General features: G+C 37.3%; 3 protein-coding genes across 6 annotated transcripts; 1 reads left to right on the top strand and 2 right to left on the bottom strand.

Moving 5' to 3' along the window:
* Positions 1-4,370: 4,370 nt before the first annotated feature.
* On the bottom strand, positions 4,371-8,476 carry LOC144054793 (uncharacterized). Of its 2 annotated transcripts, XM_077570088.1 has the most exons (4): positions 8,417-8,476; positions 7,342-7,418; positions 6,988-7,276; positions 4,371-5,714 (listed from the first exon to the last, which is right to left on the bottom strand). In XM_077570088.1, exons 3-4 carry the CDS (start codon positions 7,205-7,207, stop codon positions 5,434-5,436), a joined length of 501 nt encoding a protein of 166 aa, XP_077426214.1. In that variant the 5' UTR covers positions 7,208-7,276; positions 7,342-7,418; positions 8,417-8,476; the 3' UTR covers positions 4,371-5,433. The 2 variants fall into 2 exon arrangements, with proteins under 2 accessions (XP_077426214.1, XP_077426213.1); XM_077570087.1 differs by lacking the exon at positions 8,417-8,476 and having other exon boundaries at positions 7,342-7,500.
* syce2 (synaptonemal complex central element protein 2) lies at positions 8,034-10,328 on the top strand. Its single transcript, XM_077570089.1, has 4 exons — positions 8,034-8,404; positions 8,592-8,644; positions 9,554-9,662; positions 9,756-10,328. Exons 1-4 carry the CDS (start codon positions 8,318-8,320, stop codon positions 9,972-9,974), a joined length of 468 nt encoding a protein of 155 aa, XP_077426215.1. The 5' UTR covers positions 8,034-8,317; the 3' UTR covers positions 9,975-10,328.
* Positions 10,184-18,173, bottom strand: LOC144054791 (glutaryl-CoA dehydrogenase, mitochondrial-like). Of its 3 annotated transcripts, XM_077570086.1 has the most exons (13): positions 18,060-18,173; positions 17,874-17,958; positions 14,896-15,010; positions 14,769-14,798; positions 14,544-14,684; positions 14,385-14,447; positions 14,147-14,317; positions 13,929-14,058; positions 12,641-12,857; positions 12,373-12,476; positions 12,157-12,282; positions 11,926-12,086; positions 10,184-11,517 (listed from the first exon to the last, which is right to left on the bottom strand). In XM_077570086.1, exons 3-13 carry the CDS (start codon positions 15,002-15,004, stop codon positions 11,444-11,446), a joined length of 1,326 nt encoding a protein of 441 aa, XP_077426212.1. In that variant the 5' UTR covers positions 15,005-15,010; positions 17,874-17,958; positions 18,060-18,173; the 3' UTR covers positions 10,184-11,443. The 3 variants fall into 3 exon arrangements, with proteins under 3 accessions (XP_077426212.1, XP_077426211.1, XP_077426210.1); XM_077570085.1 differs by lacking the exon at positions 18,060-18,173 and having other exon boundaries at positions 17,874-18,036; XM_077570084.1 differs by lacking the exons at positions 17,874-17,958; positions 18,060-18,173 and adding an exon at positions 15,240-15,294.
* Positions 18,174-18,835: the final 662 nt, after the last annotated feature.

Below are 18,835 nucleotides of genomic sequence, written 5' to 3' on the forward strand. Positions count from 1 at the left end.
AACTATTTCTATTAGTTTAATTTTTTCCCCACTTTTGTTAACAAGAGTATGAAAACATAGATTTTTTTTATTGTATTAGAACAGATTTAAAATTTGTGATTAATCATGAGTTAACTAGTGAAGTCATGCGATTAATTACGATTAAAAATTGTAGTCGGCTGACGCCTCTAATTTTTAATAATCTTTTCTTTAAAAAAAAAAAAGATTTAAAAAAAAAAGTTTTTTTTAAAGATTAAAAATTAGGGGCAGCAGGCGATTACAATTTGTAATTGTAAATATTCGCATGACTTCACTAGTTTAACTCACAATTAATAACACATTTTATATCTGTTCTAATTGCCCCCCCCCCCCAAATCTAGGCTGTCATACTCTTGTTAACAAAAATGGGGGGAAAAAATGTTAAACTAATAGAAATAATTAAAATTTATTTTTGACGTCTATTGCTGTCAATGGCAGTGAATGAGTTTTCGGACGGACGGACGAATTAAGGACATCCACTTCCATACCATTCTATGACTCTTCCCGTTTTTCATTGCAACCTGCTGACTAGTGTTGCGATACTAAGCTCAGTGGCTACTTTGCTCTGAGAACAATGTTGATGAGTTATTAGGTGTCATTTTATTCTCGTGATGTCAAATTGTGAGCAGTATAACGAAGTTGAAAAGCGAAATCAATCCAAATATTTTCTTTACAATATGTTGAAGGTGCCCCCACTAGTCTAAACATGTCATTGTGATTAACTCACTCACTGCCATTGATGGCTTTAGATGTCAAAAATTATTTTTAACTATTTCTATTAGTTTAACATTTTTTCCATTTTAGTTAACAAGATTATGAAAACCTAGAAAAAAGTTTTTACTGTACATTTAGAACAGATATAAAATGTGTGATTAATCATGAGTTAACTATTGAAGTCATGTGATTAATTACAATTTTAAAAAATTAATTGCCTGACGACCTAATTTTTAATAATCTTTTATTTTGTTTGTTTTTTGAATAATCTTTTTTCAAAAAAGAAAAGATTATTAACAATGTTGGCGTCAGGCAATTTCATTTTTAATTGTAATTAATCACATGACGTCACTAGTTAACTCATGATTAATCACAAATTTTATATCTGTTCTAAATGTACAATAAAACTTTTTTCTAGGTTTTCATACACTTGTATGATTGACGACCTAATTTTTAATAATCTTTTCTTTTCTTTTTTTTAAATAATCTTTTTTCAAAAAAGAAAAGATTATTAAAAATGTTGGCGTCAGGCAATTACATTTTTTAATTGTAATTAATCACATGACGTCAACAGTTAACTCATGATTAATCACAAATTTTATATCTGTTCTAAATGTACAATAAAAACTTTTTTCTAGGTTTTCATACACTTGTACGATTGACGACTTATTTTTTAATAATCTTTTCTTTTCTTTTTTTTAAATAATCTTTTTTCAAAAAAGAAAAGATTATTAAAAATGTTGGCGTCAGGCAATTACATTTTTTAATTGTAATTAATCACATGACATCAACAGTTAACTCATGATTAATCACAAATTTTATATCTGTTCTAAATGTACAATAAAAACTTGTTTCTAGGTTTTCATACGCTTGTATGATTGATGACCTAATTTTTAATGATCTTTTATTTTTTTTAAATAATCTTTTTTCAAAAAAGAAAAGATCATTAAAAATTAGGGCGTCCGGCGATTAAATTTTTTATTGTAATTAATCGCATGACTTTAATAGTTAACTTATGATTAATCCATTTTTTTTTTAATGTGGTCTAAATGTACAATATTTTTTCCCCTAGGTTTTAATTCTCTTGTTGACAAAAGTGGGAAAAAATGTAAAACTAATAGAAATTGTTCAAATTAATTTTTGACGTCTATAGCCGTCAATGGCAGTAAATGAGTTAATACTGCATTTGTGGAATATGAGTAAAGATGTGAAATCCACCTGATTTTATCCATCTCAGGGGCGGCCATTTTCCCACTTGCTGTTGACTGAAAATAACGTCACAGTTGCTCAGGTAACAACCAATCACGGCTCACCTTTTTTCCTGAAGCTCACCTGTAAGCGTTAAGACTGCAATTTCACACGAAAGCCGAATATTCCGAACTTTTTGTGATTAATAGAGTACAACTTAATGTCCCTCTAGGTGCATTATGCAGGATATCATTGTGCTAACTAATGCCAGGATCTCTTTTCATGGTCTCTGCTCGCCTCCACATGGCAAGACAGATAAGGATTTGGCAAATTGGCACAGATACAAAGGATAAACTCAGTCCACCAATGGCTGTTCCTGTCAGGGGCAACAGGCTTCATTTATAGTACAAAGTAATTAACACCGTTCTTTCTTTGAATATTTGCAGCTATTTCATTCACAAATTCAGTTAAATAGTCAATTTCACCTGCAGCTATGTTGTTTATTTTCCTCATGTTTTTTTGTGATTGTTGAAGAGTCCGATCAACGTGGGTACAAGCCTGTTGGCGCCACGCCTGCCGAGGTCAGCCATAAATCTGGTTAAGTTGTCAAGTGTGACAAATGGACAGGTGAGGATCGCTTAATCCCTGTGATGTAAAGCCATGACTATACAGTACACGCCTCCTCGTGTGCTGAGCACACACTTTTATCTCATTCACTGTGCCATGTACATTATCGGAAGCAGTTCAGAATTATTTATCTAACTGTACAGAATATTCTATCTATAGACCAATTTTAATTCTGTCTAAATTCTCAAAAATATTTGATAAACTTCTTGCGAATGGATTATTCATTTCATTGAGTGTCATAAGATAATGAGCGAGCAGCAATATGGATTTAGATATAATAGGTCAACTACTATAGAGAGCAAATTGTTGCTGTCATGTGATTATATATATACATATATATATATATATATATATATACACACACACACACACACACACACACACACACACACACACACACAGTTTCTGGAATGAAATTGAATTCAGACATCCCCAAAATGTTTTTCACAGGACAGGACAAAATATGCATTTAACAATAAAGATGAAATCGCATAGTTGGGGTCTTCATTGACCTCAAAGGTCCTTTGATAAGATTGATCACAATATACTGATAAGAAAATTGAAAAGGTATGGAACATTGGAATTAGAGGAAAAACTTTATGGCTAACTGACTATCTAGCAAATAGAAAATAGTATGTATATTTAAATGAAGTCAAATGAATAATATGTGGAGTTCCCCAGGGATCATTTCTTGGGCCAATAACATTTATTTTGTTTATAAATAATATATGTATGGTAGGCCTGCAGTTCTTTAGATGTTTGCCCGTGACTCTCTGGATGAGTCATTGCTGTGCTCTTTGGGTCATTTCTGTAGGTTGGCCACTCCTGGGAACGTTTACATTTACGGTGTATATAATGGCTCTCACTGTAATTAGTTGAAGTCCTAAAGCTTTAGGAATAACTTTGTAACTCTTTCCAGACTGAGAAATGTCAACTACTTTATTTCTCCTGTGTTTTTGAATTTCTTTTGATCATGGCATTTTGTTGCATTTTTTTTAAAGATCTTTTGGCCCACATAATTTTGTCTGTTTAGGTGATTTCTTGATTTAACAGGTCTGAAGGTAATCAGTCTTTAGTGTCATCAGTTAAAATTAACATCAAAAAGTGATTAGGCACAGTGAATTCATGATTTATCAAGGGGGGTATTTAATTAAATATTTTTTTCATGCTTTTTATCTGTCCTTGAAATAGCAGACTAATCAATGCAACCCTTGCGCGAATAAGTGTGTGTGAGGCGCATCATCTCCAAATGTTGTCCGATGTTTTAATTCCACAGCTCAAAAGTAAGAAAACGGTGCCGTATTAAGGCTAAACTGCTCTTCTAATCTTCTCTGCCTAATCTCTATATCCTTTACTTAATGTAGACACCCATGTTGGTGCCATGAGCAGTGTGACCTTGAAGACTATTTATTCCACTGATTAAATGTGACAACAAAAAGAAAAAATGGTTTATGATGTCATTGTATATGTGGTCTTTGCATCATATCAAATGAACTTTATGTGTGATATGAATAAATGAACTACCACTTAAAAAGATAAGAGGGCCTACACAAAATACATAGTATACACCATAAATGATCAAAATTGTTATTTTTAGATCAATCGCTAATACTGTAGAATACAGTATGTGGTACCGCATCCACCTTTGCCTGATTAGGATAATCTACTTTTCCATTTAAGGTATCACCTTGTCACCTTGTGTTCAGCGCTGACCTCGTCTAATTGAATTAATTCCACCCTCTTTAGATGTTAAATCTTGGTAGCAGATATACACTTGGCATCAAACTGCACCAATCACACGATTGCCGCTTACTGGTTGTGGCTCCACCCACTCCGGCCTGGACTCACACTGCAGACGGACCATCTGAAAGCGTTGTCTCATTTATTGTTAGCTTGGCAGCAGACAACTTTTTTTTCTCTTCTTTTTATTGGGGTACCTTTATTGGACAGAAGAACCAGATTTTGTGTATTCATAGAGTTAAAAAAAAAATGCAGGATATAAGAAGGTGCCAACATGATCCTTAGAAAAATGAATAAATCCTCAGCGTCTGCTTGAATATTTCTTGGCTTATGTACATAGTTTGCAAGGAGCAAATGAGTCTACATTTTATTAATATTATGTTTGTTCCCATTTAACTCATTCGCTCCCAAAAACATATAAAAACGTTCTATTTAAATTTTGCCATGGTTGCAAAAACATATTTGATTTTTAAGTTTTTATGCTAGAGCATACTGAAGGCTTTGAGGCAGCCTCTGACCTGAAGAGGTCGCTTAAAGCCACTTTGTAATGTAGGTATTACAAAAAACGGCCAACAGGTGGCAGCAGAGTATAAGAGAGCAACCAGGGCCATGTTGCAACGAGCTCTTTTCCTTAGTGTTGTAAACAGATTTTTGAATAATGATGAAACTTAGCTATATTCTAATGCTAATGGCTGCAAAACGAAGGGACTCTTTTGGTAGGTCCCATGATTTTATAGCAATAGAACACAATATTCTGTAGGCCTTGCAAAATCAGTCAAAATCCAATAAAACAGCCGGGTGCGAAGGGGGTTGCTTCAGTGAAAATGGCTGGGAGTGAATGAGTTGATGTAAAATAGATTAATGTCACTTAATTTTAGATAATCGTGATCAACTGCCACCAACATTTGTGTGCACATCTGTACTAATGCCCACTTCAACTTCTGAAAATATAACAATTGCAAATATTTGAACAATGGCAATAAGATTTTCTAGAGATTAGCTTGATGTCACTTAATGAGCAAAACGTCTAATGATCATAAAATCCATAATATTGAGGCAATCATTCTAATAATTTCAGGGGTTGGAGTGGTTATAAGTTGAGATGTACATGTAAATAGACATTTCCAATATGCCAAAGACATTCCTTCATGCATCACTTTCCTTTGGGATTGGCTGATTGTAGGATGGGCTGCCACTGGTAAAGTTAGTGGGAAAGAAGGAGGGTATGTACGGAATGACCGCCATCAGTGGGCTGGTCGTTGGCGTCTCTAAAGAGGGTGTCATGGGGATGATAACGCCATCCTGGTCCCACACGTGGAAGGCATTGGGGTGTGAGTGGCTGAGTGAAGGGGGCATTTGGAGTGGGCTGACCCCCTCTGTTACGCCATCCTTTTTCACGTCCTCGTCAACTGGACCCAGTAAACAGTCTGTGGGCAGATGACAAATGGCAGGTGATGAACGCTATTCAGTGATGGCAGGGAGCATTGAAGGGGAGGTAACGTCAAACATTTTCTTCCTGATTAATATCGCGTTTGTGGAACATGAATTAAAAGGATACTTGACTCATTGAGCCGCTTTCAACAGGAAGAAGATACTGTTGTGTCTATAATTAAATCATTCACTGCCATTGGCGTCTATAAACGTCAAAAAATCGTTTTAACTATTTCTTTTAGTTTAAAAAAAATTCCCCACTTTTGTTAACAAGAGTATGAAATCCTATACTTTTTTTTAATAATCTTTTTTTTTTTAAGAAAAGATTGTAAAAATTAGGGGCATCAGACGATTATTATTTTTTAATTGTAATTAATCGCATGACTTCAATAGTTAACTCACAATTAATCACAAATTCTAAATCTGTTCTAAATGTACAATATTATTTTTTCTAGGTTTTCATACTCTTGTTAACAAAAGTGGGAAAAAAATGTTAAACTAATAGAAATAGTTCAAATGAATTTTTGACGTCAATAGACGTCAATGGCAGTTAATGTGATAACATTATTTTTAATGATGAATTAATACCTATAAAAAGTCATTTTTCCACTTGCTGTCGACAGCAGATGACATCACCAGTGTTGAGGAAACTGGTACTGTACTGACTGGTTTTCTGAGTCACTCATGTGATATTTTGTATGTGGAAGAAGATCTTTGAGTTCATCTCATAAAAAATGGGGGCAAAAACAAAAGTGTTGCATTTATATTTTTGTTGAGTATAATACTGTAATGAACATCTTTGACTTGACTTACTCTTTAAGCGGTCAAGTTGCTATCTACGGCCTCCTGCTTTTAATGAGTCAGCGTACATCACCAAACTTCTGCATTCTCATCTTTAGAAATAAGTGGCCAGAGCCACTAAAAATGATGCTCACTGAATTGAGACCTCAGAGTACAACGGCAGTTTTCTAATTCAGACTGTATAGAGACCAGATATGCCAGGAAATGTTCATGTAGGTTAATATCTCCCTCCATTCATTTTTCTACACCGCTTATTCTGCTCAGGATAGCGAAGAGCTGGAGCCTAGTCCAGTTGGAATTTGAGCAAACAGCAAACTACAACCTAGACTTTATCTTGGAGCAAAGTTGTGCTCAAACCTTTTTTTTTTTATTGGGGAATGGGGAGTCTAACAAGGAGACTTATGAGCTGTTTCTGTGCAGCTTGAAACAGAAATGGATGTCATTTTGACTTTCATTGAGGCATATTACCTGTGATATCCAGCAGGAGGTCTTTGATGAGATGTCCCACAATAGCGTAAGCTACAGCGACCACCACCACGGCAGCCACAAACACGTAAAAAACTGATTTAGGTAGCTGGACCAGGTCCCTTGAAGGAGGCTTGTACTCCTCATACATAGGCTCCACATCCTGGACAAGAAACTGGAAAGGATCTCCCCCTTCTTGTTGTCTATTGTCAAAGCTGCCCATATTCCCAGAGTAGGAAACATCAAAATGACATCAGCAAATTCCTAATAAATCTTGCAGGTGCATGCCCGCCTAGAAGGGAAAAAATATATATCTTTAGTCAAGGTTAAAATATAGGGAAACAAAATTAAACCCACCTTTCCAGAATATAGGTTTTGGCATTTGTTGGAGGTTCAGATGTTTCTTTACAGTGTTTTCTCATTCTTGCTTCATTCTGTACCAAAAAGAAAAGACATCAGATTTCTTTCTCCGCCCCCATGCGTCCTCAACACTTGAATAATCCAGACTGCAGGCTACATGGCACATGCACACACAGAGTGAGCGAGAGCAAGGACGGGATTATACTTCCAATCAGCAAACCTCTTTTCCCTTCACATTCACACAGATTAGCCCACTTAATCCACCACAGACAATAAGAACGTGTCTGTATTGTGTCATTCACTGAGATAGTAGGAAAATAATAATCATATTATAGCAATAACTTTCAGTTTTGACATGGATATACAGTATTGTATATACTGTGTATAAATCTCTCTCTCTCTCTCTCTCTCTCTCTCTCCCTATATATATATATATATATACATATATATATATATATATATACACATATATATATACAGAGAGAGAGATTTATACACAGTATATATATATATATATATATATATATATACAGTACATACATACAAACATACATACCAAACATTGCCATCTACAGGCGATAAAGCATAACAGACTTCTGGCAGTGTAAATAATAACAAACGAACAAATAAAACAATCAAACCAATTCGTTTAAAATATATGTTTAAAAAAAAACGACGAAAGCAGCAGATACGATTTATTTATTTTTAGCAGCTCGCGCCCAAGTAATTTCTTATTCACGGGCATGGTAAACACTTCTATAACAGCATTTGCGTGATAATCTTTAATTTATGTAATTTCTTCATAAACTATTTGTACATATTGTATGTTTCGACGTGTATATATAACGTGCACTTTAAAGAGTACACGTTTGAAGCTAAAACTTGAGCTAGCATAGCGTGTGTTAGCATCCGAGCTAGACTCCAGAATATTTGACATTAACGCCAAAGGACCACTACAGTCAAAGCTACCACAATGGACTTTTGCTTTGAAGAAGCACCCGCCTCACATTCCACCCAGACCGAAGGATGTGACGAGGACAAACAAATGGCAGAATATCAGGTGAAATGTTACTTTTTTTGCCTTTAAGAATTGGTTATTTTGCTGTGCCCGGGTATCAGTAGTACTGTATATCCACCGGTATTGTTGACTTGTGTTGTACATGCTGGAACAACACAATGACGACATGCTGGTGATTTCATATTTTCGCAGTGCCAATGCTGATCTACTGTCATTGTCTTTGGTACAGGTTGAAGACACAGAGGCCAGTTTTAGCATGAATGATGTTGAAGACAATTCCAGGTACGTATAAGGCACTTTTCAGCTCCACTTAACTGAACTGAACAACTGAAACCAATTGAGAATTACTCATGTGTTCAGATTTACACCCCTTAGCCACTTTGGCCAGGGATTTCTGGTGGAATTAGACCTTGGGATGGGAATAATAAACGAAATAGGGCCTATATTGATACCATATATTTTGATCAACGATTGGAGATGAAGACCCACAATTATTTTTTTTATGGTTTAGATGTCTTTTTACCAGTTTATTTTACACATAGCCTACACTAATCTTACAACACCCCAATTTCTCTCTCTCTTTTTTTTAAATGGAAAATTAAGCAGTCCAAGTCAATTGAATAGCTCATAGTATAAGTTTAGATAAGAACTTTTGAAGAATATCTAAACATTTTTGATTCAAAATCCACAAGTGTGTTCAACTGGTGGTTACTTTTAGAGGTGCAACGATTTTAATCGACAATAAAAGTTATCAAATACATTGATGAATATTTTTTACGTTGAAGTGTATAGATCTTTTTTTAATCAGAAATTTGTCCAAATGCTTGGAATTTCAGCTCCTCAACAGTAAACATTCTCCAATTTCTGTAGTCATCCATGAAAACGGACCAATTGTCTTTGAACTAAAATAAAACAAGTTGCTTTTACTTTGGAAAACAATTATCAACATTTTTGCCTATTTTCCTCACTTGCAGACCAAACAAGTAAGCAAGTTTGTGCTCAGTCGATTTGAAACGGAAATTTAAAAATATATTATTTTTTAGATCGAATTAAATTAATTGAAAAAAATAAATCAACAGATTAATTGCTTACTGAAATAATTGTTAGTTGCAGCCCTACTTTTAATGAGTTAAAAGTGTAGCTGTCATCTCAAGTTTGCTCTTCATACTGATGGCTGCGTTGTGCTTGCAGCTCCAATGACATCACAAGAAGAGCGCAGGAACTGGTGGAGAAGATTCACAACCGCCGCACCAGTGACGAGAAAGAAATTGAAAGCTTTCAGCACAGTATGATGGACAAGGTAGAGGATTTTTTAAAATATATATTAAAAGCTTACAGCTTTTGTGGTTACCTGCGAACCTAATGAGACTCCCACCCCTGTGGCCTGCCAAAGGTGACGGAGGTGTGCCAGCAAATGAAGCAGGACTTGTACAAAGTCTATGAAGAGAACAATGGTGAGATGCAGGTGAAGCTGATGGAGTTGAACAACGTGCTGGATACGTGCACCAAGCTCCACAGTGAGCTCCTGGAAGCCAGCCAAGTGCTGGCCAGTCTTCGAGACAACCTCCCCAGCGTTGCCATCAGCGGCACAGATGAACATGTGACAGACTAGATTGCGTTCAGAGTCACACAGGCAACTTCTTTCCTCCTCTTTTTAGAGTTGGTCACTTGCTGATCGTGTTATAGACTTGGAGCAATAGTTCAGAGTTTTCGTATTCAAGTCAAAGAGCACAGTAAGGTTGTTTGCCCCGTTTGCGGTTTCTACATTGAAAGTTTTGTGTATGCAGAGTTGAATGCAAAAAGTAAGACGAGACCAGGATGTGCAGGATAGCAGTTTTATTTGGTGCTTTTCTAATGGAAGATCTTAGCCACCCTCGTTTTGCAATATTTAAAGTTAGAATAAAACATTAGAAAAAATATTGTGACAACCTTTTCATGCAACATCTCAAATAAATTACAGTATTTATGTTCAGGCATTTTAACTGGGCAAATACTATTCAGTATCCAACTTGGACCCAATGCGATTGGTTATCGATTAGCAAAAACAAATGAAAATGAATACAGCGGGTCCCAAAAGGCGCTATATGCTTCCTCTCAGGTATACGCCCCCCCCCCATCATTTCAGGTATTTTGTCAGACATGAGGCCATCAGTGTTGCTTGGGCTTTACAGTTTCTGTAAGTCACTTCCTGTGACTCCCCAATTGACATTAGGTGGGTTTCCATCCACCTATTTTTGTTTGAATTTTCAAGAATTGCGAAAAAGCAACTTCAAATTCGAAAAAAATTTGCAAAAAAGTTTTTACGCTTGGAGGGGGTGTTTTTTTAAGCCTATCGGAAAAAAGGAAAATGCACATTTTGGCGATGGAAAAAGGTTTTGCGAATAAGCGACTACAAGATCAGATATACGTCGCACGTTTTGACCGATACTACGTCACACGCACGCTTGTAGTCACAATAAATGGCGGACGATAAAGTAAGATATGTTTGGGGAGCTGAATCAACACAATTCTTTTTACAATTAAAGAAAAAACATGAATGCCATTTTAGATGTAACGACACACTTCACTTACACGCGGGAGGGAAGCCAACAAGACAAACTACTTCTGTTCAGTCCGTCAAAACCAACATTCCCACCTGGAACTCCCCATTGTCCCAAAGTTCCGTCACTACAACGTCATCTCACGGTGCTTATTCGCAAAAGAAGAGTGGATGGAAACGTGCATAAGTCGCATGTCCGTTTTGCACATTTTCACAAAATTCGCAATCTAATGTCAAAACATTTGGATGGAAACCCGACTATTGGAGCAGCGTCGCTAAAATCGCTGTCCGGCAAGAAGTTTTTCCTGTTAGCATTTGAGAGCTACGATGCCCCTAATCGGTCAAATACCGATGATCACATCTCTGACAGAATGATAAAACGAAAATATTAAAAAAAAAGGCAGCCCATAGTGACATTTAAGACACCCTCTATTCGTAATATAATCCACAAACTAAAGCACCTGCACAAATGGCAATAAAGTGCTCTAGTTTTGACATCCAATAATCCCTCGTAGGCATTCTCATTCAACCTCTCAAAAGTTTTACTTTTCGACTGTAAACGATTGCAGTCCAGTAATTGCTCTTCCCAGGATCAAGGCGTGGATGTCGTGTGTTCCTGGTAAGAGACAAAACACATTTACAATACCATTTTTTTGAACAGCAGACCATAAACAAAGTATAAGATACGCTGCTGACCTCAAGTGGCGGATGCACATTGCTGCAGCTAATACAGTAGTACTGCTATTGTAACCATATTTCCCCATTATCGATGTGCGGGTGCTTATTTACTCAACTACAGAATGGGACAGTTGTCCAAATAAAATCTATACAAAGTGCAAGTAGCTTTTGAAAATAAAAGGGACTACAATGGAGAAATGGAACCTTGGCCACATGCACAGAAAAAGACTGGACAATTGTTTCGCAACCACTGCAGCAACTGGAACCAGAAGCTAAGTCATCATCATATTATTCAACATACTTACTAGCTGCCCCCCCCCCTCTCTTGCAGGAACAATTGACTTACCTTCATAGGTGTTAACAGCCTCCAGGTTCAGTACATGACGGATGATGTGGTACTCGTCCGCAATTCCGTTGCCTCCCAGCATGTCTCGGGCTTGCCTGGCGATATCTAAAGCTTTGCCACAGCTATTCCTCTTCAGCATGGAAATCATTTGTGGAGCTGCTCTATTTGAACCAGAACAAGCGCGTCGTTGGAAATGACATCTTGCCGTTTGGTACGCCCGAGACAACTTACTTATTTTCATCAATAAGCCTTCCCAGGGACAAACACGACTGCAACCCGATGGTGATCTCCGTCAACATGTCAGCCATCTTCTTCTGCATAAGCTGATTTCTCGCCAGTGGCACCCCGAACTGTATTCTGATTGGAGCATGGAAATATTTCACATCGTGTGAAGAGTGAAATACAAAGTACAAGTTCTTCTTGAGGACATGGAGGGACAACAAGTACCTGTCCAGAGTGTACTGTCTCGCTGCGTGGAAACAGAATTCCGCTGCTCCCAGAGCTCCCCAGGCGATGCCATAACGAGCGTTGTTGAGGCAGCCGAAGGGACCCTGGTGACAACGGGCCCCAACAGGGCCCCAACATTCACTGGCCATTTCATTAGGTACTGTTAATCACTCAATATCATTTTTATGAAGACATTACATTGTGAACAGGAAATGAAGTTAACTATTTTGGAGATGACCTCATATAACAAATGAGAAGATGTACTTACGGCCAGACCGGAGACATTTGGCAGAAGGTTCTCCTGAGGTACTTCCACTTCGTCCATGAGAATCATGCCAGTGGCGGAGGCCCTCAGCGAGAACTTGCCGTCTATCTTCGGGGTTGCCAAACCTTTCATTCCACGCTCGAGGATGAAGCCGCGCACCTTTCCATCTTCGCACTTGGCCCAAACCACCGCAATGTCTGCTACAGGGGAATTGGTGATCCTTGAAGAGGAACATGAACAGAGTTTCTGTTAGCATTGACAAGTTCACTAAGAGCTTGACAACAACAATATTTTTTTTTAAAAAAAGCAACTGTTTATCACATCGATTACCACAATGTCTCAAATGTTTGAATAATTAGGTCATTGTATTTAGACTGCTCTATGAGGAAAAGTAGACGTGTAAAACTGCCAATGTGAAGTAAACAATTCTGACTGGCAAATACATTGGAACATATTAAAAAATATGTTCATATGTATATGGAAATATGTATACATGTATTTACAAGTACGTTTGAACATACTTGCAAATACGCTTGAATGTACTTGTAGGCTAAATGCTAAAAACTTAGCATTCGCTCCCATAATCTCATTGGGTATTTACTTGCGCATGTGCAAATCTATAAAAATGCAAATTTTTCACATTTGACTTGTATTAAACCAATACATTAAAAAAAATTAAGCAGGCATTGTTTATTCTTAATTGTTATGATTTTTTAATTATGTATGCAATGCGTGATTTCAGTTTGTTATTTTTCCCATCATGCCACGGGGTTATTGACTTCCACATGTGCAACTTACGGCATGATGGGGGAAAAAAACGACAAACAAATGATTCACCTCGAACATAATAATAATACATTTTCTTTGTATAACACTTTTCAAAAGGCTCAAAGACACTTTACAAATAAATTATAATATAAATACATAAATTCAAAAAAATTAAAAAGTATGAATAAAGAATGTTGTCTAAATTGTTTAACATATTAGGTACATTGTAGTCAATACTGTAAGTCAATAACCTGTGGCATTGCGGGGGGGAAATGCTAAGTTTATAGCATTTAGCCTACAAGCACATTTGAACATAATTAAAATTTGTTTAAATGTACTGTACTTGCGATTTTCATTTGAATGTACTTATTTGCCCGACAAAATTGTTTACTCCACATTGGCTGTTCCACTCTTCCGTAGAAAAGACATACTGTATTGAGATGTCAAGTTATCAACATCCAACATGTCCACGATTCATAGAAGCTAAAAAAAAAAAAATTGATACATGTTACTTTCAACCCACCATGTTTTGGCTCCACTGATAGTGAAGGTACTACTTGATGGGTTGTATATGGCCTTGGTCTCCATACTGCTGGGATCGCTGCCATGGTTGGGCTCCGTCAAGCCAAAACAACCTAGGATTTCTCCACGAGCTGGAATATTCACACACACACACACAATATGCAGAGGTCAGAATACATACAAAGTACATCGTTTATCTACACAAAGTCAAGTCTTCACCAAGCCTGGGAAGGTATTTCTCCTTCTGCGTCTCTGTGCCGTAAGCGTTGATGGGATGCATGACCAGTGACGACTGCACACTCATGACTGAGCGATAGCCACTGTCCACTCTTTCGACCTCTCTGGCAATCAAGCCGTATGCCACATAACTTGTTCCCGCGCAGCCGTAACCTGCATGGTGGGGGCAGAATGTGGGAACATGTAACACATGGCAATGAGATTGGGACATTTTGAGTACCTTTAATGGTGGGGCCTAGGACGCCCAACTCTCCCATCTCGGAGACAATCTCGCGGTGGAAATCTGTAAAATGTGGAGGAAATACAATCACCTTAACGCTGATATATTGATGTTAAAGGGAGCGTGGAAAATTTACTACTTCTGTGCGTTTTCCCTCACGCTCATGTCTGTTGGCCATGATGATGCGGGGCATGAGTTTTTCCTGGCAGTAGTCGCGGAAGGAGTCCCGGATCATCACCTCCTCCTCTGTCAGCTGACCCTCCAAGTCCAGAGCGTCTCGCCAGTTGAATGCCACCTTGGCTGAGGGTCAGAACATACGCATGCTCAACCGTTACGTCACTGTCACATGTGGGCAAAACAGGTTGAACTCCAAGCATTACATACTTCCCTTGGCAGCCTTTTTGACTTCAGCATCTATTGGGAAAATATACATCACATTAAACATGTCCATTGTATCCTTTTTCGAAACTATTTTGTATTCTTAGGAAAATAGCCCATGATTTCATTTTACCATTAAGTATGGAGGTGGCGGCAGCAGTTGTACCCTGGGCTCGGCACGCACTGGCAGCTGCACATTTTGGGGTGCTGCACAGCAGACGAGTGACACTCCTCAGAGCCATATTGCACTGAATATAGCAGGGTAAACAAACATTACATTATTATATCCCTCTAAAAACAACCAATACACGGTAAAAAGCACAAACTGAGACAAGCATGCATATAGTAATCTTATTTATGTGAACAATGCTGTCAAGCGCAAATAGCAAAAATTAAAAGTCTGCATGCATCAATTAGAAGCTACTTCTACTATTGCAGGTTGTGAACAGCCACTGTTCGCATCCACGTTTAGTTTACCGTTTACTCCTCCTCGGTAAGTTAAGTGTCCCAGGCGCACGCTCGAAAAGTTGGTTAAGTAATGGTTCGCTTTGTGTTACGTCACTTTTGTGTCCCGTCCTAAAATGGGCGTTCAAGTCCGCCATGTCAGGTGATGACAAGGGCCACTGTTGTGGCGCTGGTTTCGAGGTATGAAACCAACAAACCACGTTCATATAGACTTGAATTGACGCTGGTGATATTATTCTGCAACAAACCTAAAATAGTTTTATGTCGTGCGTCTTAAATAGTGAATGTCCCCAGGCTTTTCCACACACAAAATGGCGAATGCGGCATACCGTTTACTGTATTTGTAAGTGGAGGGCGTGGCTTCACGCCCTGAATGACCATTGGCTGGTTAAATCAGGCTCCGCAAACGGAATGTACGTTGCGCACTTGTTTAGGTCATGTATGCAACTCCCGACAACAATAACACTGCAGTATTACGTAATACTGTACAATAACATTGACGTTACTGGACTAACAGTATAAGTACTCCTCACAATTCTGTCAAGATTGTTTTATTTTATATTATTGGCAAAACACTGATGAATTTAGCTATCAGCCTATCACAATAGGTGTGCACTCTTGTACTTGTATAACAGCTTCACTGTTACCTCAAAAACAACCCAAAACACAGTCAATAACACTTTTATTTTCACACCAAGAAAAGTGCAATGCAAAAAAAAGAACATATTTCTTTGCACTAGGGCGGGCCTACATAAAGGTCATTTTATACCAGTATGCCCAAATTAGACAGTTCTGAGACATCCGCTGAAGTCAAACTGCAAATCCTACCAAAACCCTTCCAATTTCCAAATTTACCCTTTGGTTGGTCTAAATGACACCAAGAAGTAGACTATTTTACTTTTGTCCTCCCCCAGTCTTCCCACTCCCTAGTAAGCACAATGTGTGCAGACGTCAGAGGGAGAAATAGGGAAACGCAACAAACAAAATAAAAAAACTAAAAACCCCTATATTCTTACTACAAACAAAAATGTGAATCCAAGACAAACAAAAAAAAAACAGGAGAAGATTAGAAGACTGCAGGTGAAGAGTTAAATAAAAATCTAATAATTACATTATATTATGGCTCATGCTTTACATTGATTCTCTTTTTTAGTCCAATAATGAATTTCATAATTAAAATAGCTGAATTTGCATATTTCCTGTTCAAATACACAATAGTGCCTCACTGGTCATGAACCTCATCACACAATACTGGCATACTGGACCATACACAATGGTATCCTTACTATGTAGTACAAACACACAGTACTAAGATGGTATCTCTCCGGATCTTTCATACAGTGCTGGCAGCAGGATGGCACGTACAAGAACAACAGTTGGTCAAATTGGAAGAAAGAGAGCTGAGAAAGACCGACTGAAAACACAAATTTCTGACACTTTTCTGGCCAATCTCATGGTGGCAATGAGACCGGACAAGCCAACCAGGTCCCACGTCATCTGGATCCCGACACACCTGTTGCAAATCATTGGTTTAATTACTTTATTGCAAATGTTATTAAAACATTTCAGAAAAAGAAAAATGTACTAAAAGGGAGATTTTTTTTTTAATTTTTGTTTAGAATTCCCTGAATTCATATTGCACTACTAAAGATTTTAAATGTTTTAAAATATTGGTCATGGAGTGATAATCTTGAATTACTTTGTGCACTATATTTAAGGGGAAAAAATCCAGACAATGACAATTTTCTATTTAACAATAAACTTTGTCCTAATTACATTATGTCCCGGATTTTAACTGTTAAATAATAATAATGATAATAATAATAGTGCTGTGCTTCATACAAAGATCAGGAGCCAGACAAAGTCACATCATTTATTTTTGACAATTTGGCATGTAAAAAGGTACTTACTACTTTCCCTTCAAGTTGTGTACTGAGTGGCTCGAACATGGACAGTGAGCCTTCACATAGGTCTAAACAAAATACACACGTGGCGGACAAACCCGCAAATCCACAATACTTTTCACTTGCACTATAAAAACAAATGTGATACTCTAGCACAAAAAAACACATCAACGCAAAAAAATCAAAAAACGAAATTGCACCTGGCACTGCAAACAGCAAAGCCCTATGATCGGCCCCACTGTGGCCAATCGGGCATCAGTATTGTAAAGGGAAGTACACTTGAGAATAACAATCCATAAACAATGAATTTTATGCCACAGAGGAGGCGGGACTTCTGACTTTTCACCCATCAACTTTGTTTCCGTTTGCGGTTTGCGTAGTGTGGGTCACGTCCCAGTACTTGCGCTTCGTTGCGCGTTCCCGTCGACGGGTGCGAGGCTGCTAGTGTGTAGTGTCTGTGTCCAAAGCATTTTAGATAACAGAGACGTCCTCCCGCCAATGAGCCGGAGCGCGCGGTTGGGGGGCGCGAGTGTTGGAAGGCGGCCAGCAGTGGCCGGAAAAGGCGCTGATGTGTAAAACCCGGAAGTCCGTGGCATCTGCCCCATGACAAAAAAAATACAAAAATAAGCTAGCCCACCCTTCACAACCCTGCCAGCCCAGCTAGCATTTACAATCACAAACAGTTAAAAAAAAACTTATTTAATCAACACTGAAAAGCATGTAAAACAATAAAAAGTTATACCTGTGCACAGCTCTGCTTTACAAACTTCCGAACGACAATTCTTGCGTCGGGTAAATCTTAATTGGCACCAAAGCCTCATGTAGTCCTGTTATACAAAAAAGTTATTAAAACTAACATAATTGCTATCCACATCACACACACAAAGCATCAAAGTTCAAAGCAGTCACACACAAAAGAATCACTCACCAACAATTTCACTCTTGGTGAGCACTTACGCGCTTATTACATGCTCTCATTTAGACCCAATTTGGACTACAGCGACCCCTTGCGGTGCCACTTGCTACATAACAACAAAAACAATAATAATAATAATAATAATAATAATAATAATAATTAGTTAACATCATAAAGCACTAAAAATGTCCTGAAAAATTATTGAGATTTGGCTATTCCATCATGCTTTTCCCTTAATTAATGAAAGCATATTGATATAGATGTCAATATCGCAGTTCAACGATATTGATATAGATGTCAATATCGTCGAACTTTCTTAATTGGCACCAAAATGTGTTTTGACTAGTGTTTTTTATTTCAGATTAATACTTTTTAAAATGTAAAATAAATACTAATACTATAAATATATTCAAGTAGATGTGATAATAATAATAATAATAATAATAATAATAATAATAATAAAAATTAGTTAACATCATAAAGCACTAAAAATGTCCTGAAAAATTATTGAGATTTGGCTATTGCATCATGCTTTTCCCTTAATTAATGAAAGCATATTGATATAGATGTCAATATCGCAGTTCGACGATATTGATATAGATGTCAATATCGTCGAACTTTCTTAATTGGCACCAAAATGTGTTTTGACTAGTGTTTTTTATTTCAGATTAATACTTTTTAAAATGTAAAATAAATACTAATACTATAAATATATTCAAGTAGATGTGTCAGCATTAAACATACATATTAAAATAATACTAATTTTAAAGTCACTGGTATTGAATTGT

The sequence above is a fragment of the Vanacampus margaritifer genome, chromosome 7, assembly GCF_051991255.1.
Source record: "Vanacampus margaritifer isolate UIUO_Vmar chromosome 7, RoL_Vmar_1.0, whole genome shotgun sequence".
In the NCBI taxonomy this organism is placed as follows: domain Eukaryota; kingdom Metazoa; phylum Chordata; class Actinopteri; order Syngnathiformes; family Syngnathidae; genus Vanacampus; species Vanacampus margaritifer.